The 21,424-nt window shown below is 33.7% G+C and overlaps 2 protein-coding genes across 2 annotated transcripts; both read right to left on the minus strand.

The window, feature by feature from the left end:
- Window positions 1-1,433: 1,433 nt before the first annotated feature.
- Window positions 1,434-4,853, minus strand: LOC142609403 (pyruvate kinase, cytosolic isozyme-like). Its single transcript, XM_075780983.1, has 3 exons — window positions 4,617-4,853; window positions 2,486-2,947; window positions 1,434-2,225 (listed from the first exon to the last, which is right to left on the minus strand). Exons 1-3 carry the CDS (start codon window positions 4,851-4,853, stop codon window positions 1,434-1,436), a joined length of 1,491 nt encoding a protein of 496 aa, XP_075637098.1.
- A 13,446-nt stretch (window positions 4,854-18,299) lies between these two features.
- LOC142609408 (pyruvate kinase, cytosolic isozyme-like) lies at window positions 18,300-21,079 on the minus strand. The gene is made up of 3 exons (XM_075780991.1): window positions 20,843-21,079; window positions 19,405-19,866; window positions 18,300-19,091 (listed from the first exon to the last, which is right to left on the minus strand). Exons 1-3 carry the CDS (start codon window positions 21,077-21,079, stop codon window positions 18,300-18,302), a joined length of 1,491 nt encoding a protein of 496 aa, XP_075637106.1.
- Window positions 21,080-21,424: the final 345 nt, after the last annotated feature.

Here is a 21,424-nt window from a genome sequence, read left to right on the forward strand (position 1 = left end):
GAATCTACAATCATGGGATCTTAGTCAGCCCTACACCACTATATAAGCGCCAAGCTCCCTCTTCTCCACAGTGCGTGAATTTTCTAACTCTCATACTTTTAGAGTTATTGGAGATCCTTTAATCACTGACTTAACCTTTGGAGGATTTTTGGTTGACACCCCATCGATGCTCTCTGTAGGTTCTTCACATTTTATTCTTCAGGGTATCTCCAGTCGTTGCGTGCATGGACAATTGATTCACTATCGATTTTGTGCATCATCAATTATAAACTACACTTTTTCAATTTTGAAATGTTTTTAGCTCAATTTTTTAACTTTACTATGTTTTCAATTTAGTCGTTCCATATAGTTCCATCTAATATCACTATTACTTAAGTAATTTAGTTTCCAAAATGACGTGAATTTGGTGGACCTAAAAGAAAGAAAGAAAGAAAAAAAAAATCCCTTAATAATAATGAATTGAAAACAAGTCAAAGTTAGAAGTTGTAATTTGTAATTTTGCTTAAAAATTTTCGAATATTTTTTATATTTTCAAAACTTCATAGTGTAGGGTTTTAGAATTTGGGAATTGTTCATAATTAGAAGGATTTAAGCCAATTGAATGTGAATACCTTCATACTTTGATGAAATTTTGGGTTTTAGGATTAGATTATTGATTAGAGGACGTTAATATCTTGATTTTTGGAGGAGATTAGAGAGTAAATTAGCCCCAAACTTGATCTTAAGATCAAAATTTCATAATTAGAAGGATTAGTGACTCTTTTACACATGTAAGTACGACATATGTTGTTAAGTGTGTGTGTTGTGATGATGAGGATGTTTATGTTGATATGAACTACCATCGCTTTTAAAGTCAACGTTTCTATATACTTTCCTCAAACTTGTCAAAAATTGTTTTTCAGATCAATTTGTGTTTTTCATAGGGGGGAGAGAATGTTTTTTAATATCAAACTGTCTTATTGTTGCTTATGACTCGAGCAATATAAGAGGTTACAATAAGTTTGTTTCCCCATGTGTTTACTTAAGAAAGAGATGGATGACACCAGCCTGTGTTGCAAATGGCACCTAAATCTCACTGTTTTTAAGCTGGAAGAGCCAAGGAGGACTATTTAACTTATAACCTTGATATCCACGAACATACAAGCCCTGATTATTTAATCAATTCAAAAATATATGAATTAAATACACATACACAGAGGAATTGACAAAAATTATGTGACACTGCATTTGAAATCAGTGACACATTAATTCATCTCTAAATTTCTCACCAAAATTCAATGACAATGTATGTCAAATTGTTTTTCTAACACACGGAAAACCATAAACTAGCCAACAAAAAAGATAATCTCAAAGTAAAATAAAAAGAAACTTGGAAAGAAAATCTACTGCTGCAAAATTCTAGTACCCTTAACCAACAGACTGGCCTCTGAAAATCACTCAACAGTACAGATCTTGATCATGGAATCAGTGTCAAGTCCATGCAACACCACGACCGAGTCTCCAGTATTGCAAAGTGCCTGACCCTTTGCATTTTGAATGGCCAATTCTATAGCTTCTTCGCTTGCCAATTCTGGGCATATATCAGGCACCAGACCCCTATAAATAAGGCTATGCCTTAATGGAGCTATAAAAGACCATGACAAGTCAATTACATCACTTGTTATCTGTGGAACCACCAGAGAAATTATTGGCACACTTGGCCTGTACTTAGCTACTAGCTTTGCTGTGTTTCCACCCTTGCTAATGACCAAAATCAGAGTTGCTTTCATGCAATGGGCTGTGTGCACTGCTGAAGCAGCCAAACTCTCTAATGAACTCTTAAGCATTGGTGCAGTTTCTATTGTTCTTTTAAAAAGGTCTCCATAATTTATGAAATTCTCTGCCTCTGCACAGATTTTGGCCATAGTTTGAACAGCAATTTCAGGATAGGCGCCAGCGGCAGTTTCTCCACTGAGCATCACACAGTCAGTTCCATCAAGAACAGCATTGGCAACATCAGTGGCTTCAGCACGCGTAGGCCTGGGAGATTTGGTCATGGACTCCAGCATCTGAGTGGCTGTTATTACTGGTTTTCCTTGTATGTTGGCACTTCGGATCATCATTTTCTGAGCCCAGAATATCTTTTCAATTGGAATTTCCATTCCTAGGTCACCCCTTGCCACCATGAATCCATCCGAGTTTGCAAGAATTTCATCAAAATTATCAATCCCTTCTTGATTTTCAACCTACCAGAAATAGAATGCCAAAAATCAGTCAGTAGAAAATTCTGAACTACAAAAACAATGCCTACTTGAAGTATATGTCTTTGTCAATCTCCAGAAAAGAAGTCATCCAGCTTATAAAAAATAATGGGATAAGAATAACGAGAACTAATTTTTTTTGTTTTGTTGATTTCAACAATTGAAGTAATATTATATGAGAAAGACATGTTTGTATTTAATTGGATAACCTTACGTACTAAGTTTTTCCATATCAGATAACATACCTTTGAAATAAGAAGGATATTGTTTGCATGCTTTCCCAGTAGTTTCCGGACCTCAACAAGGTCTGAACCTTTCCGAACGAAAGACAAAGCAATCATGTCAATCTCATTTGGAATTCCCCAGTTCAGTATATCATCTATGTCCTTGTCTGTTAAGGTTGGGAGATCAACAACAACCCCAGGGAGATTGACATTCTTCTTTTCACCAAGTACTGCAGAGTTTTCACAACGACACCTAACCAAACCCAATTCCTTGTCACAGTCAAGAACTGTGAGACTAATTGACCCGTCAGCGCACAGAATAACGCTTTGTGGCTTCAAATCTTTAGCTAGCTTCTCATAGCTCATAGATATCATAGTTTCATCACACTTTGTGTTGTAGTCTGTTGTGATGAGAATTTCCTGACCCTGCTGGAGTTCAACGGGCTTTGAATCTTTTAGAAACCCAGTTCGAATCTCTGGACCCTGTTATATAATTCGCAATTTTCAAAATTCAATTGTTAATCAAATTCCTTATAATAGGGTAACATTCAAAACACTACAAACTGATGACTTATTGAAGTGGGAGACTAAATCCATTATATTTCAAGACTGGAGCTAATTTTTTGCTGCAGAATGAGAACTTTCATGAGGAACCAAATAAAATTTGTTTACAGAATCTTGGAGAGCTTTTTATGTGCAACTCTCCTTTTAAGAATTTTTATCAAAATTAAATTTGTGTGTTACCGAGGTTTTCATTCCAATTTTAATTTTGATTCATAAAAGAAAGAAGAAAAAAGAGAGGTGATTTTAACCAAAAGTCAAGATCTGTGCATGCTTTTCAAAATTGAAAGTTTTTAATTAATCAATTTAACTATGAAACACCTTTTGTTTCTTAAAACTCAATACAGTTGCTCTCAAATCAGCGCACTCTATTTTAAGCATCAATTTGAGAACTTAGGAGAAATGAAAAAAACAATACATATATTAACTGAAGACCATATAGATCACCAACAAGCAACTACTCAATTCTTAGATTTGAAGCTATGGGATTTGGTTCGTGATATTTACTCTTTATTACAGCCCCAAGACCAGGGCCGGCCTAAGGCCTAGGCAACTTAGGCCTAGGCTTAAGGCCCCAACCACAAAAAACATTGTAAAATGCTCAAAATTTTTTATAAAAAAATATAAATTTGTTCAAATGGTTGTGCACTTTATATTATTAGTGATGTTAAGAACATCACAAATTTTACTATACATTTACAAACTAATATGTTACCAATCACCAAAAAAAAAAAAAGTATTTTAAATATTCATTAATTGTATTATTGAAGCTCATCAATCATTGCTTTGTCACAATATATTATATACATTTTGTAATACCTTTAATATTTTCCTTTTTTATTTCTAACAAGGCTTTAAAAAAAATTACAAATTTGTTAGATCATCAATGATGATTAATCTCTCCTAATAATTTGAAACTTTATTATTTGTAAACTAATGTACTACAAAGTCACACACCAAGATAAATTAATTTTCTTTTAAATTTTTTTTTCTTTTTGTTAAATTTATTTTTCAACTATAATATTCAATTCTCTATGTGAAATTAACCTTAGCTTAGTTAGTATTATTCATTAAATTATATATTTAATACATCAAATTAACCTCAATTTGATTAGTATTAAATAATTTTATTTAATTAATATTTATATATAAAAGGCCCTATGTAAATCTTTTGCCTTAAGTCCCAAATTAAGTTGGGTCAGCCTTGCCAAGACACCAATTGGGTTTTTTGTAGTTGAAATTCAAATTCAAGATAAGGAACCTTTCTAGTTCCGCTAATAACCCAATACTAAAAATCCCCAACCTACGTGACATCGTTATTGCTCACAATCTACAACAAGAAACTAAAAGGATCTAACTCCTAGCACCCGGCACATAGCACATATTTACCTATTCCTAAAACTAGTTTAAGATAGAAGGAGATATAGGGAACAAAGAAACAAACACATACACAAAACTAAGACTAATTAAAGAACCAAAGAAGAGTATAAACATTAAGAAACAAAACCCAGTAAAAATTTAGCCATAAAAAACCCAAAAAGACAAATATTTATTGAACAAAGAAGCAAGATAATGATAGTCATGTTTATACCTTAGTGTCCAACATGACAGCACAGTGAGCGCCAGTGTTGCGCATGGCAGTCCTGAGATTATCAAGGGTGTGTTGATGGTAAGCATGAGTGCCATGAGAGAAGTTGAAGCGAGCAACATTCATCCCTGCCCTAAGAAGTCTCTCTAACATGTCCACTGACCGCGATGATGGTCCCAAAGTGCACACAATCTTTGTCTTTGGCCTGCCCTGGGCTGCAGCACCAAGTAACTTCTCCATTGCACTATAACACTACTGTTTTCACGTAACAGGAACAGCCAAAAAACACACACACAAAGGCACCCAAGAGACTGTTGAGACAAATAGACAATGAAGCCGTTTGACTTGTTGGGTTTTTATAGGGTTTTGACGCTCGAAAACTAATCCCTTTTCTACTAGTGCTAGGAATAGTTAGGACCAAAATTTCGGTGATTTTCTACTTTTCTTGACACCGAAACAAACTATTCGGCGTATCATGCAAGAAATTTGGCTCCACTGTTGATTTTGGTGACCTATTGATAAAGGAGTCACGTGATCAGTTCTAGTTGTACTTAGTCAATATTATTATTATTCTTATTTGAGGAAGTGAATGAATAAATAAATAAATAAGTTGCAACATCAATAAATATTAACAGTATTAAATCATTGATATATCATATTATGATTCTAAAATTAATCATAATTTTTGTTAATTATTAATGTTTGCTGGAAAGATATTACCTCAAGCACTAGTAACCTCCAACTAAGTGTCTTTTTAATTCTACTCTAATTTGCTGCTAAGTGTCTTTATATTCTAAATAGTCTAATTTTATGCATGTTCTAATTGTATTGTAATATTCTATCAATTATATTTATATGCAAATTTATGCACCTACTATTTTTTATAATAATAAAAAATTCAATTCTAATTGTGGTTGTTCTTTCCTACATTGTGTATTTGTCTTTATACAAGAGTTATAACCTAGTTATCATTTACTTTGGAATTATATTCGTTGCACTTCTTAGAAAACTACTAGTTACAAACTTTATTGCTTGACAAGCTTTAGATTAAATCTGTATAATTGGTGCATGGTTTTGGAGACTTCAAACTTGCAAGCTAGGTAAAATTATTATATGAAACAACACATTGTGAATGATGGATTATTAAGCTTCACGCTTTTATCTGTGGACCAATTCCTTAATGCTTCATGCTCCTCTAATCTTTTGTTTAGTCCAATTGTGAATGAGTTAGGAACAGATGCGAGAGCCATCAACGAAGAAGACCCAGAATATTTTTTCTTTTTTTTTTTTTTTGAGGGGCAAAACCATGAACTTTCATTAATGAGAACTTTCATTAATGAAAACTTTCATATCGGACAACAGAAAACAAAGGTAGCGGAACATCCTCCATCCACAAAATAAAGTTTGTAATTCCTAAAGCATATCTAGCTAAAGAATGAAGAACATTATTACATTCTCTCCTTACATGAGAGTAACATGATTGATAAAATAAATTAGCATCAGACAAATATCATCCATCAGCAATCTAACAGTAGATAAAAAAATGATCATCCTCCTTAAGAAGGCCCAAAACTTGAGCAACCAATTTTCTTACTTTCCCCCATACATACATACATACATACATACATACATACATACATATATATATATATATATATATATATATATCAATTGATATTAATAATGAATTAAATAAACAATTGTAATTATCATGCAAAATCTAATATAAAAGCATGCTATAATTTATTTTTTAATACTTAGTTTAATTTATTCAATAACCCTCCACGTTTTTCATATTTTGAACTCATTATTAAGTTCAAGATTCTTCTTAATCTTAATTAACACACTCTCTCTCTCTCTCTCTCTCTCTCTCTATATATATATATATATATATATATATGCTAGGCTACTATTTTAAAGTAGAGGACTGTACTATTAGGGCGGTTACCCAAAAAAAATCTCAGCATCCAGTATGAATCAAAGCACCCGATACGTGCTGATCCCCTTGATAACAGTGGTAACCCTTTATCAATTACTTTTGTTTATAGTCAACCTGATCAGGCCAAAAGGGAAGAAGTTTGGTCTGAACTCAAACAACTTAAAATCACTGCTCATCCAAATTAGTTATGTATTGGAGATTTTAAACAAATCTTATCGCATGAGGAAAAATTCTCCTTTAATAATGGAAACATTGTAGGAGCTAAACTTTTTCAACAAACTTTGTCTGATCTGGAACTCTATGAGCTTGAGGCTAAGGGTCAAAGATTTACATGGATGAACAAAAGAGAAGATGAAGCCTTTGTTATGGAAAGATTGGACAAAGCTTTTGCCTCTGTAGAATGGATAAACTCCTATACACACTGTGCGCTTAAGATTCAACCTATCTCAAGATTTGATCGATTTTGAGATGCAACAACCATTCAAAGGAGGCCTTTTAAGTTTAAAAGAATGTGACTTACGCATGATGCTTGTAAGGATATGATTCAAAATGCTTGGAATGTCCATACTGAAGGTTCTCGAGCTTTCAAATTGGGCGAAAATAGAAAATTAGCAATAATATTCAAAAAATATAATTAATAGTTACAGTTTATAAACTATATTTTTTACTAGCATCTCGAGTCTTAAGGGCTCGATTTTGAGTCTAAAAATCGACTTTTTGAGGGTCGATTTTTAATGTTTGATGCGGCATTTTTTCCACGTAGAGTCTACCTGAAAATCGAGTCTCTAAGACTCGATTTACAAGCCCAAAAAAAAAAAAAAAAATCTAAGTCTTTTACCATTCGTTCCCTGAAATACACAACAACCACCAAAACCACCTATCCCACATCAAAATCCATCCATCACCATGGGAAGATCATGACTGAGTAGAACCCACCACACACAAAAAAAAAAAAAAAAAACCAATGTCCCCAGATCCGTGACTGCCTGGGTCGCGCGACCTAAGCGCGCAGCGGCCTAGGTCTCGCAACCTGGGTCACGTAGCCTAGGTCACACGGACCTAGGTCGTGCGGCCTGGGTCGCACGGATCTGGGTCGCGTGAATTGGGTTGCGCAACCTGGGCGCGGTGGCATGGGTCAGCGTGGGTCGGTGGCGATGGGTCTGTGGCGGCTAGGCTTGTGCAGATCAACATGGAGGAGGAAGAAACAAGCAGATGGAGAGGTAGTGATAAGAGAGACATGATGACCAGACGTGAAACGCAGAAAAAATAAGGAGAAAATAAGAATAGATATAAGATATAAATTGAGTCTTAGAGACTCGATTTCCAACTAGACGCCACGTGGAAAATATGTCACATCAGACGAAATTAGACCATAAATATCGACCCTCAAAGACTCGATTTATAGGCCCAAAATTGATTCTATTAGACTCGAGATGCTAGTAAAAAATATAGTTTGTAAACAGTAACTGCTAACTATGTAGTTGGAAAGTAATGGCTAATTTGCTATTTTCGCCTTCAAATTGCAACACAAAATTACTAATGTGAAGAAATAATTCATTGAATGGAACAAGCGAGTGTTTGGAAAGGTGAAAAAGGAAGTTAAAGACAAGCAAAAGAAACTCCAAGATCCCCAAGAGTCCATTCAAACCTTTGCTGATGTCAAAAAGGAAAGAGCACTTAGAGAAGAGATTGAAAATTTAATGACACGGGGGGAAATTATGTGGGCTCAGAAGGCAAGGAGTGACTGGATTATTCAAGGGGACGGAAACACTAGATATTTCCACCAAAGAAGAGCTCGAAGTAGAATCCTACACCTTAAAACTGCAAATGGAAATAAAATTGAGGAATTAGAGGAAATTGAGAGTACTTTGGTGGAGCATTTCAAAAATCAATATGCTGAGACAGACACCAAATAAATCCAAAACCTTTTGGAGGAACTAGCAGCTTTTCCTATCCGAAAGATTGATCAACACCAACAAACTTACCTGGACAGCCAAATAATAGATGTTGAAGTTGAACTGGCAGTTTATAAACTTGGTCCACATAAAGCACCTGGGCCAAATTGGATCCCAGCTTTCTTTCAGGATTTTTGGAGCATTGTCAAACATGATATACTCAACCCTGTTCATGCTTTCTTCCATTTAGCTTCTCTCCTCAAATCCTTTAACCAAACATTTCTTATTTTCATTTGAAAGGTCAATATTCCTGAGGATGGATCTCATTTTAGACCTATTTGTTTTGCAATGATATCTACAAAATTATTTCCAAAATTCTAGTGTCTAGACTTAAACCTTTTATGGATACATTTCCAAAATGCTTTTATACAAGGTAGAAACATTCCTGATAACATTCTCTTAGCTCATGAAATTTTTGATACTTAAGGAAAAAGACAGAAAGAAAGAAAGGTTGAAAATTGATATGTGTAAGGCTTATGATAAGGTTAATTAGAATTTCCCAAGGGCTATTTTACTTTCTATGAACTTCAGTCATACTTAGGTGAATTGGATCATGGAATGTGTCACTGCAATCTAATAAACCTTACTGGTTAATGGTAGCCCTACACAATCCTTTTGTCCATATAGAGGCATAAGACAAGATGATCTTATCTCCCCATAAAAGGCATCAAAGTGGGAAGGAATGGTGTCTCTTTCACACACCTATTTTTTGCAGATAATTATTGCGAGAGACTGCACCCCGGCCCGTTTTGGTGTTGGTCTAAACCCATGTGAATAGGTGAAGTCGTGTTATTACCTTTGAAAATGGAGGTTTGACTGATTATATTTTCCCCTTTAAATTAAGCGTTTTATAATGAAGTTACCACTTATTTAATTATTGGAAAAAATAAGAAAACCATAACTGAAAATTTTATCATTCTATTAATTTGAATTGAATTTACATTGATCATTGGAAATTACATGACTTTGGTCCTAGATACAATCTAAAATAAAGTACATGGCTTTGTTTCCTAATTACAATCTAGAAATTGAAAATTACAAGGATAAACATTGATCTATTAACCCTTGATATCTCTAAGTTCAGAGGCTATGTTACAAGATGAGAAGGTGTTAGACATCTACCTTCCCCGATAAAACCGGTCTTCTAGACTAAGGTGGCCAACATTCATGTCACATCATCCAACATGTTATCAATCAATTGCATGTTCATTGTTTTGCGTAAATTTAATGTGTGTGCATGTGATAAATCCTAATTCCATTTATTAAGCATTGCATTTCGATTGAAAAAATAAATTCTAATAAATATGTGTGGATGGTGACACCCTAGTTCCACTTTTGCAGATGATTCTTTATTTTTCTTCCAAAATGATAGCCGCTCCCTCACTAATCTGGAAAAAAACAAAAACAAAAACAAAAACAAAAACAAACAAACAAACAGTTCTATGGTATTGTTCAATCTCAAGACAAAGTATCAATTTTAACAAGTTGATAGAGTTCAGGTCAAACTCCAAGGTTGGAAAGCCAAGCTTTTATACCAAGTTGGCGGGACTACTCTTATTTCCTCAATTTTACAGGTCATGCCTTTGTATACTTTCTTCTGCTTTAGAGCTCTTGAAACAGTTTGTAACAAGCTAGACTCTATCACCAAAGCCTTCTGGTGGGGTCATGAGCCTGGAGTTAGGAAATTACATTTGACCAATTGGGATACAATATTTCAACCAAAAAATATGGGTGGACTTGGACTCAAAAAATTCATTCTTATTAATCAAGCAATGATTTCTAAGCAATATTGGAGAATCCAAAGCTCCCCCCATTCCCTTTTAGCAAAAACTTTCAAGGCCAAATAGTTCCCTAGATCTTCCTTACAGGATTATAAACCAAAATCCCATCATTCTTGGATTTGGAAAAATGTTACAACACCATAATTTTCTTCTTTATACCATGGTCAATGGCTAATAGGAAATGGACATCAAATCCCTCTCACTCACCCATCTTGGTTCCATTGTCCAAACCATATCTTAATGGAGAATGGACTCCCTAAAGGCACAGTGGATGACCTCATTGATGCAAATACAAAATCCTGGAAATATGACCTCATCCAAAAATTATACTCATACCCCAGTTGTATGGAAAAATCGTGTATCTTCCAATCTCAAAAACTGATGGCATCTTTGATAGAATCTTATGGAAGCATTCATCTTCAGGAGAATACACAGTTAGTGCGGCCTACTCTCTACTTCACCAAAACCACAACTCCACTCACTTGCTAAATTAGAGAATCTCTAATATCCCTCAAGTAGTTTGGAAGCTGATTTGAAAAGTTAAGCTACCTCTGAAAATAATCACTTTCATTTGGAAAATTCTATATGACAGTAATCCTATTTTGTAATTTTAAAAAGTAGAGGATCCCAGCTACTAACAAAGGTCTTATGTGTAATGAGGTAGAAGAAACAACCACTCATCTTTTCTTACATTGTCCCTTTACAAGAGCTGTTTGGCATGGTTTTATCCTAGGTTGCCCCGGCACTCCATTTTTGGCAAAGTATCGGTGTCTGACACGTGTCAAACACCAATACTGGGTAAAACTCGCCGGACTCCGGTGTCCGAGCGGTGTTTTTTTTTTTTTTTTTTTTTTTTTTTTTTTTTTTTTTTTTTTTTTTTTTTTTTTTTTTTTTTTTTCGCTTCTCTGACACAGCGTTGACATGCCAACAATGAAAAAAAAATTCATAGATTTTGACAGATGGACACAGTGTAGTCAAAGGCGTTTCAAGCGAGCGCCTAGGCACTCAAGCAAGGCGAGACAGCGTAAAAGCGCCTCAAGGTCACTAAAGTGAGGCGTCTTTAGTGAGGCGAGTGCCTCTGTCAACTAGTTGCTTGCTTTGAACAATTTTTCCAAGCGTAAGGCGATAGCCTCCGTCGCCTTTGTTTTCTTTCCGTCACTTTTGTTTTCTTTCTGGTGCAGAGGATTTGGTTTCCTTAAAAACAAGATGACTAGCTTTTTTATTTTATTTTATAACTCAATTTTGTCTTTTAGTAACATTAGTGGGGTTTGAGTTGACAACTACTAATATTTAATAAAAAGCACAACAAACTTCAGCTTTTTAGAACCACAAATAAATAATAAAATATAATATAAGTACATGGACCTTCAAGCCACTACAACAATTGCCCAACAATACCCTAACTCACCAGGTTTTATTTCTACTTTTAAATTTTATAACATTATTTTATTCCTATTTCCTACATGTAATTTTAATTTAAAAAGCTCTCTTTTTAACTCTTACTTCTCATTCTCTGAACCTCTTTTCTCTCTTTTAATTTAAATTCTAGACATAAATGTATTTTATGTCTAAAAATATTAAAAAATATGCTTAAATATAAAATTTAATTAATTATTTAATTGTCATACCCATGCCGTGTCGTATTCTTATTTTTCAAAAATTGTCGTACCCCCGTATCTGTACTCGTGTCTGTGTCGATGCAACTTAGGTTTTATCTTAGAAATCAGAACCTCTGATCTAAATCAGATTTCAGCTAAGCAATGGATAGTAGATTGTATCATTGCAAACAAATTCATGGAACAAAACAGGATGAATTTTCTACAACCCCTCTTTACCATCTTTTGGTCAATGTGGAACCACAAAAATCTAGTTCTACACCAAGGGAAACTACCTAACCCTACGGAAGTTATTCTAACCTCTCAAACTCTCATTTGCAGGTACCAAGAAGCCTTCTAGGAAAATCAAAACTTCTTACTCACCATGACTGGCAAATTCTTATCAAGGTGGCAGCTTACAAGAACAGAAGATCCAAATTAAAAGAAGTGGTTATGCATATGAAGCTATAAAGATGGATGGGAGAACTATCTTCAAGGGAGGAGCTAGTTGTGGAAGGAAACCTTACTACCTTGCAGTCCAGGATGCTCTAGTTGAGGCCATCCTCAGGGACAAAGAATAAGGATTCAGCTGAATACTAACTCTTAGCAATAGCAGAAGATTAGAGCATGTTTGCAATCACCTAAGAACTCCCTCGTGGCAGGAACAAACCTTCACATTTGACCTTAATCGACTACAACAACAAGGATTGGTCATGCACTCCATTTTTGTACCCCAAAAAAACAGTGGTCTCACATGTAATAAAACTAGCTACTTTGACCACTAGTTTCCCTGTTCACCACTGTAGACTAAATCCAGACCATATGTAAGCCAACTAGCTATATTTGGTACTCTCCTTTTATGAACATATGTTTATTTGGCATTAAAAAAAAAAAAGGTAAAAGACTGTAGGAGGATAGGTTTTTGTCTATTTCCCTGCCAGTTTGGTTATTGTAGAAATGTTCTCTTAAAAAAAAAAATTTCTCATGTTAAGAGGGTCAAGACCTTTACTTGCTCTTCATTGGTAAGAATTTAAAAGATTTTTAAGGGGAAGGGGGGGGGGGGGGGGGGGACTTGCCCCCTCTTGCCCGCCTTGGCTCCGTAAATAAATAAATATAAAAGTTGAGGCACCAAATTAGAAGGAAAAAAAGAATCAAAATTTTAGGGATGAAAATACAAAAAATAAAAACTTGGAGGGTGTAATTTGTAACTAAGCTTCTTTTTTTAATTAATCTAATTATTAATTAAACTTGTTTCCAACAAGTGGTAGAAATCATGCAATAATTTTCCTTTCTATCATGCAATAGTGGTATCACTTATCATGTAAGTTTGGCCTATCTTGTTTTTACAATTTATCCTATAAAAAGGTAAGGGGATTTTGTGATTGAAAATTTTATGTATAGAGAGGAAAAGAAAGAAGCATTATTTTGTTATCTCAAACGCATCACTTATATTGTAGATTAGATGTTATATGTTTTTTTTTCCAAAACTAATTATTAAAGAATTGTGATATTGGTGGAAACTAAATACATTATATATTGGCGCCAAAAATCTTGGGTCAGGTAGGGTTAGAATTCTTGAAATCATGAACAGTTCTTTTTATGTGATATAGATTTAATTTTTCTAAGGGTATAAGAAAATGAGCAAGAGAAATAGTGACATATAGAAAGTACCAAAACAAAAAATTTTATCTCCAAATATAAGAAAAAATAAAATAGTAAATTTGTATAGTAATGATAAATAAATAGACTTTTTTTTTCATAATTTATTAGTGTAGTAAGTTATAATTGAATAACATTACTTTTACATGTGTATACCAATATATAAATTTTTCTGTTATCACTTTTTTGTGTTTTATTTTATATTCCACTAATTGTGGTATGTAATTCTCTTTTGAAAAAAAAAATTATTATTATTACTATTATTATTATTACTAGCCACGAACCCGCGCGTTATGCGTGATAATTATTTTTATGGTGGTTTTATTAAAAAACATTTTCACAATTTAAACTAATCTAATAATGAGTAATGTTTTTTGCAATTATATTTTCATTTATTATAGGAACAATCATAAATGTAATTTATGAACAATCCAAAACACCAAAAAAACTAAACTAAAACAAATTAATAAAACTTAACAATGATTAATTGAACCAATATTAGGATAAAATTTTGTTTTTGATAATCTATTAAGATTATTTTCTTTGTAGAAATTATAATTTCGGCCCCCCAAAACATATTATCAAATAAACAATTATTAGAAAAATCGAAGAATTAAATTTCTATACATGCATTGTTATAAAATAATAATAATAAAAATAAAATTGCAAAAGTTAAAATTTGTCACCTATTCGATTATTTTCCTTTGGCTAACCTTTACTTTTCTTTAAATGAATGACATTATAGAGTACTTCTAATACAACTATTAAGAGTACTTTATCCACCACAAAGGATTAGAAAATAAACAAAAATTAGTAAAGTCTCATAGTTTAACATCTAAATTGAGCACTATAAAAAATCATGATATGTAACAAAATAAATATCAAATTATCCAAATTATACTATGTAATAGAATAAAATTATATTTTTATATGCTATATTTAATTCTTTAGAACGCAATAGGATAACATTTAACAATCAAAGAGAATAAAAAAAAATTTAAAAAAAACAAAACTAAATTGCATTAACCCAAAATAGAGTTTTAAAGAATATAACAAATTATCAACCTAAAGTAGAGATGCAAGAAAAATAAAAAAATCCACCAAAAACTTTAGAGAGAGGGAAAGAGAGAGAACCGTTTTTTTTGTGAGGGAAAACTATGCATAGAATAGAATAGATAGTGACAAATTTATAGTAAGAGAGTGTGAATAAGAAGAGACAAAAATAAAGGAAGATGGAGGGAAAGAGGAAGAATGATATTAATGTGGAGGGTAGTGGGGAGATGAAAAGGTAAGGGAAGGAGAAAAATTAAAGAAGTAGTGGGAAGATGAAGTGGTAAGGGGGAGAGAAAGGTTTGGGAAAGTGAAAATATTAAAAATAAATAAATGTTAAAAACAATTATAGGAAAATTGGAAAAAAAAAGAAAAGAAAAAAAAAAGACCCTAATGGCCTGTTTGGAAGTTTAGAGAAGGAGGAGAGTAGAGGAGAGGAGAGTAGAGTGAAATAATTACCCTCCACCTTGTTTGGATGTTTTTAAAATTAGTAAGGGAGAAGGGAGTAATTAACCCTTCCTCTTGTTTGGATGTTTTTAAAATTGAGATGGAGAGGAGAGGAAATGATTAAATAGACAAATTTACCCATATTTGAAAATAAATTGCAACATTGGTCTATGATTAATTGGTTTGTAATTTTGTTAATTTAAAAAGGGTAAATTGGAGAATTCATTTGATCAATAATTTATCTCTCTACTCTCCCTCCAAATCTCTCCAATTTGGGAGAATTAAAAATGAGGGGTTAGAGGTAGTTGAAACCCCCCCAAACCCCTCCAAATCTCTCCCCCTCCTTCCTTAAAAAACTTCCAAACAAGGGATTTAAATTACTCTCCCTCCCTCTACTCTACTCTCCCTCTTTTTTTAAACATCCAAACATGCCATAAAGCTTGAAAGGCTTCAACGTTGTTGTTGTTGTTGTTGTTTTTTTTTTTTTTTTTTTTTTTTTTTTTGTTCCTTTAAGCTGAAAAAGCCCACACAAAACCCTAAAGATGAACTGAAAAGACTTTGGGTTGGACTTGATAGTGGAACTAAGTAAATAAGAGGTGGGCTAGATTAATTATACAGATTTATTATAAGGTGATAGTGGAAGTAAATAAATAAGTAGTGGGCTGGATTTATTATAGGGGGATAGTGGGAGTAAATAAATAAGTAGTGGGTTGCATTTATAGAGTTGAAAATTGTAAAAACTATTTTAAAATTGTAGGACAAATTATATATATTTTTTAAATGACGTGGCAGCTGATGTGGCGCAACGTAAGAGTAGCAGCAGCATTAAACGCTACGCTTCAGCTTTTAGTAATATATAGCTATAGATTATTATTTCCCATTTTAGACTTTATTTATATTAATAATGCAATGTTATTATTAAAAAAGATTAATGCAATATTGGTGTCTTTTGAATACAAGGCCAAGATATTTTTCTTGACTTTAATGCATTTCACACTAGACAATTTGTGGTAAAACTTATCGAATACATGTTTTCAAAAAATATATATGAAGAGTTTGTTTGGAAACCGCTTTTTGCTAAAAATTAAAAATTGAAAACTGAAAATATTGTAACAAAATAATTTTTAAATGTGTGAATAGTACCGTGACATTCAATTTTAAATTTATTTTTTAAAAAAATAATTTGCAAGTTCTATGCAACTACAAAAAAAATGCACCGTTGAAAATCGCAAAATGCGCTTCCCAAATGGAGGGGGAAAAAATGTACGTCAACCAGCCGTCCAAAACTGTTTGCCGTGTCTAGCTGACATGTCAGCTCCTTAAAATCCATTTGTGTACTTGTTAAGCCATTTCTACCTTTATTTCGTTCGTATTTAAATTTCATGGACTCATAAAGATGATTCTCAAAAAAAAAATTCATGGACTTGGGCCGACTCATGAGCTACATTTTGTGTAAAGCAGTTTAAATTGTTCGTTACGATTGGTAGCGCTAACAAATTAAGCATTCAGATGACCCATTGAGCTCTTGGGCATATATGATATTAAATATAGTCTGGTAAATAGAGGCAATGTGGTTTGACCCCAAAACTCATAAGATTCTTGAGCAACACTAGTTACGATTGGCTCAATAATATAACTTTTTTTTTCTTGTTCTTTCTATCCTTTTAGGCAATATGTTCTGTCACCTTGCATTCTCCCTTTTTTGGATTTTGAAGTCTAACAGAAGTTTGCAAAGATGGGTTAAATTTAAAGAGGTTTCTCATACTGGTACAGATTATTAAAGATTTTAAGTTCTCAAATCCCTGAGTTCTTAGCAGCCCATTCTTCTATACATGCAATAGATATGTTAAAATTTTAATTAGTAATTAAATTGGGGTCAATGAGTAAATTTTTAAAATTTTAGACAATCCTATTGTATAATGTTAGTTAACTTTTTATATTAGCCTCATTTGGAGTTGCACATTAAGCACAAACCCAAATTTCTTAAGGGAATAATATTCAGGTAGAAACTTTAGAGTCAAGATCAATTAAAGCATCCCTAAGATAATAAATATTTGGCTAAATAACAATGGCTAGAGTGCAAACTTTTGCATCAGTAAAACTCATTCATCCATATTTTTTGATAAAATGATGCTACATGGCATAATCAAAATGACGTGACATAATGATTAATGACAATGACATGACATTATTTTATTAGACGAACTAAACACAGGTGGTAAGTTTATATGGTAATTAATGAAAAATATGAATGAAGGAAAAATAATTTGAGGGGCTAAAATCTAAATTCTAAAATTTCAGGATATAAAATTCAAATATTCTCAAACTTTAGTGATATAATTTGCACTTTAGCCAATTACAAACTACACTCAAATTTTGACATGTTTGTTATTCAGTCATTTAAATTTATATGTTTTTAATTTAGTCATTCCATATAGTGCCATCCAATTGGTTCAGTAATTTTCAATGTCCAAAATGACGTTGATTTGGTGGACCTAACGGTTCAGTAAAAAATAAAACCTTAATATAATGAGTTGAAAACAAGTCCAACTTACATGGTGTAATTTGTAATTTTTCCCTAAAGTTTTTCAAATATTTTCAATAATTTCAAATTTTCATAACCTAGGGTTTTGAAACTTGGAAATTTTTTTATAATTAGAAGGATTTAAGCCAATTGAATGTGAATAACTTCATACTTTGAGGAAATTTTGGGTCTAATGATTAGATTATTAATTATAAGAGGTAAAAATATTTTTCGGCTCCCTGTATGTTTGTTAATTTCTCATGTGTCTTGGGAACCAAAAAAAGGATCATTAGAAAGAGATGGCTGTCACCAGCCTGTGTTGCAAATGACACCTAAACCTCACTGGTTTTGTGCTGGAAGAGGAAAATGTAAGTTGTAACCTAGATAACCACAAATATACCAGCCCTGGTTATTTAATCAATTCAAAAAATAAAATAAAAATTTTGAATGGCATGCACCTACACAAAGAAAATGTTTGTTGCACTTAAAATAAAGTTCATAGCATTGACAAAACTTACGTGACACTGCATTTGAAATCAGTTACACATTAATTCCTCTCTAAAGTTCTCACCGAAATTCAATGACCAAGTATGTCAAATTGTTTTTTTAACACTGGGAAAACCATAAACTAGCCAACAAAAAAGATAACCTGAAGTAAAATAAAAAGAAACTTGGAAAGAAATTCTACTACTGCAAAATTTTAGTACCCTTAACCTGCAGACTTGCCTCTGAAACATCACTTAACAGTACAGATCTTGATCATGGAATCAGTGTCAAGTCCATGCAACACAACGACCGAGTCTCCAGTCTTGCAAAGTGTCTGACTCTTTGCATTTTGAATGGCCAATTCTATAGCTTCTTCGCTTGCCAATTCTGGGCATAAATCAGGCACCAGACCCCTATAAATAAGGCTATGCCTTAATGGAGCGTTAACGGACCATGACAAGTCAATTACATCACTTCTTGTCTGTGGAACCACCAGAGAAATTATTGGCACACTTGGCCTGTACTTAGCTACCAGCTTTGCTGTGTTTCCACCCTTGCTAATGACCAAAATCAGAGTTGCTTTCATGCAATGGGCTGTGTGCACCGCTGAAGCAGCCAAATTCTCTAATGAACTCATAGGCATTGGTGCAGTTTCCATTGTTCTCTTGAAAAGGTCTCCATAATTTATGAAATTCTCTGCCTCTGCACAGATTTTGGCCATAGTTTGAACAGCAATTTCAGGATAGGCACCAGCGGCAGTTTCTCCACTGAGCATCACACAGTCAGTTCCATCAAGAACAGCATTGGCAACATCAGTGGCTTCAGCACGTGTAGGCCTGGGAGATTTGGTCATGGACTCCAGCATCTGAGTGGCTGTTATTACCGGCTTTCCTCGTATGTTGGCGCTTTGGATCATCATTTTCTGAGCCCAGAATATCTTTTCAATTGGAATTTCCATTCCTAGGTCACCCCTTGCCACCATGAATCCATCCGAGTTTGCAAGAATTTCATCAAAATTATCAATCCCTTCTTGATTTTCAACCTATCAGAATGCCAAAAATTAGTCAGTAGAAAGTTCAGAACTACGAAAAAATGCCTACTTGGAGTATGTGTCTTTGTCAAGCAATGCCAGACCTGCAATTCAGCGTGTGTGTGTGTGTGTGTGTGTGTGTCGAAGACATGATCAATCTCCTGAAAAGAAGTCATCCAGCTTATACAAGATCATGGGACAAGTATAAAAGAAAACTAATTTTTTGTTTTGCTAACTTCAACAATTGATATAATATTATATGTGAAGACGAGTTTGTATTTAATTGGAGAAACTATACTAAATTCTTTCATATTAGATAACATACCTTTGAAATGAGAAGGATATTGTTTGCATGCTTTCCCAGCAGTTTCCGGACCTCAACAAGGTCTGAACCTTTGCGAACGAAAGACAAAGCAATCATGTCAATCTTATTTGGAATTCCCCAGTTCAGAATATCATCTACGTCCTTGTCTGTTAAGGTTGGAAGATCAACAACAACCCCAGGGAGATTGACATTCTTCTTTTCACCAAGAACTGCAGAGTTTTCACAACGACACCTAACCAAACCCCATTCCTTGTCACAATCAAGAACTTTGAGACTAATTGACCCATCAGCGCACAGAATAACGCTTTGCGGCTTCAAATCTTTAGCTAGCTTCTCATAGCTCATAGAGATCATAGTTTCATCACACTTTACGTTGTAGTCTGTTGTGATGAGAATCTCCTGACCCTGCTGGAGTTCAATGGGCTTTGAATCTTTTAGAAACCCAGTTCGAATTTCTGGCCCCTGTTATATAATTCGCAATTTTCAAAATACAATTCTCAGTCAAAATCCTTATAATAGGGTAACATTTAAAACACTAAAAACTGATGACTTATTGAAGTGGGACTGGAGCTAATATATAGAATCATCGTCATCATCATCAAACACAAATAAATTGGTGGGGAATTTTGGTTGCAGAATGAGAACTTTCAAGTGGAACAAAATAAAATTTGTTTATAGAATCCTGAAGAGCTTTTCTGCGCAACTCTCTATGATGTATCTTTATCAAAATAAAATTTGTGAGTGGTACTAGTACTACAAAGGTTTTCATTTGAATTTCAGGTGATAAATTTGTTAGTGCATCTTGTTTCACTAATCTAGAAAAATTAATGATTTTGATTCATAAAAAAATATATATGGTTTTGATCCAAAAGACAAGATCTATGAAAGCTTTTCGAAATTGAACTTTTTCTCATTGTTGGGACAATCAAACCCATTATTTTTCTAAAAACTCGTACAATTGCTTTTCAAAGATTGAAAAGTAGATACTGGCCAAGAAGTAACGATCAACACTCTTTTTTTTGGTCTGCTTCTCCTTCTCACAAAAAAATCTAAAATATCAATTGGTTTTTGGTATAGGTGAAATTCAATTCAAGTCTCTTATTTAAAAACAAGGAACTTTAGCTAACAACCCAATACTAAAACCAACAAAAAAAACCCAGCCTACTTTTACATGACATCGTTATTGCTCACAATCTACGTCAAGAAATTAAAAAGATCCAACCCTAGCACCAATCACCAACTTACCTATTCCTAAACGCTAATTTAAGATTGGAGATGGCGGGAACAAAGACACAAACACACACAAAACAAAGACTTAAGAACTAAGAAGAGTATAAGCTTCAATAAACAAAACCCAGCAAGATTTAGCCATAAAAAACTCAGACACAAACATTGTTGAACAGATAAGCAAGATATATGGTGATAGTCATGTATGTACCTTAGTGTCCAACATGACAGCACAGGGAATGCCAGTGTTGTGCATGGCAATCCTGAGATTATCAAGGGTATGTTGATGGTAAGCATGAGTACCATGAGAGAAGTTGAAGCGAGCAACATTCATCCCTGCCCTTAAAAGCTTCTCTAGCATGTCCACTGACCGTGATGATGGTCCCAAAGTGCACACAATCTTTGTCTTTGGCCTGCCCTGGGCTGCAACACCAAGCAACTTCTCCATTGCGCTGTTATACTACTGTTTTCACGTAACAGAAACAGCAAAATTAAATACACAGAGAGGGAAGAGACTGGTTGAGTCTTGAGACAATGAAGCCGCTTGACCTATTGGGCTTTTATAGGGTTTTGAAAGTGTTTTTTTTTTTTTTTTTCTCGTAAATTAAACCCTTTTCAACTTGTACTAGGAATACCAAGTTCGGTGGTTTTCTACTTTTCTTGACACCCAAACGACGATTCGGAGTATCATGCAAGAAATTTGGCTCAGCCGTTGATCTAGGTGACCTATTGATAAAAGGACTCACTTGATTAATTCAATCAGTCCTAGACTCCTAGTTGTTCTTGGTCAACA

Source organism: Castanea sativa, chromosome 9 (genome assembly GCF_040712315.1).
Source record: "Castanea sativa cultivar Marrone di Chiusa Pesio chromosome 9, ASM4071231v1".
Taxonomy (NCBI): domain Eukaryota; kingdom Viridiplantae; phylum Streptophyta; class Magnoliopsida; order Fagales; family Fagaceae; genus Castanea; species Castanea sativa.

What these genes read in the sequence shown, in the direction of transcription:
- LOC142609403 (XM_075780983.1), bottom strand. Translation starts at nt 4,853, where the DNA reads ATGGAGAAGTTACTTGGTGCTGCAGCCCAGGGCAGGCCAAAGACAAAG. An exon ending in CTGTCATGTTGGACACTAAG is followed by an intron (nt 2,948 to 4,616) that starts GTATAAACATGA and finishes ATTATATAACAG; the next exon opens with GGTCCAGAGATTCGAACTGG. An exon ending in ATATCCTTCTTATTTCAAAG is followed by an intron (nt 2,226 to 2,485) that starts GTATGTTATCTG and finishes TATTTCTGGTAG; the next exon opens with GTTGAAAATCAAGAAGGGAT.
- LOC142609408 (XM_075780991.1), bottom strand. Translation starts at nt 21,079, where the DNA reads ATGGAGAAGTTGCTTGGTGTTGCAGCCCAGGGCAGGCCAAAGACAAAG. An exon ending in CTGTCATGTTGGACACTAAG is followed by an intron (nt 19,867 to 20,842) that starts GTACATACATGA and finishes ATTATATAACAG; the next exon opens with GGGCCAGAAATTCGAACTGG. An exon ending in ATATCCTTCTCATTTCAAAG is followed by an intron (nt 19,092 to 19,404) that starts GTATGTTATCTA and finishes GCATTCTGATAG; the next exon opens with GTTGAAAATCAAGAAGGGAT.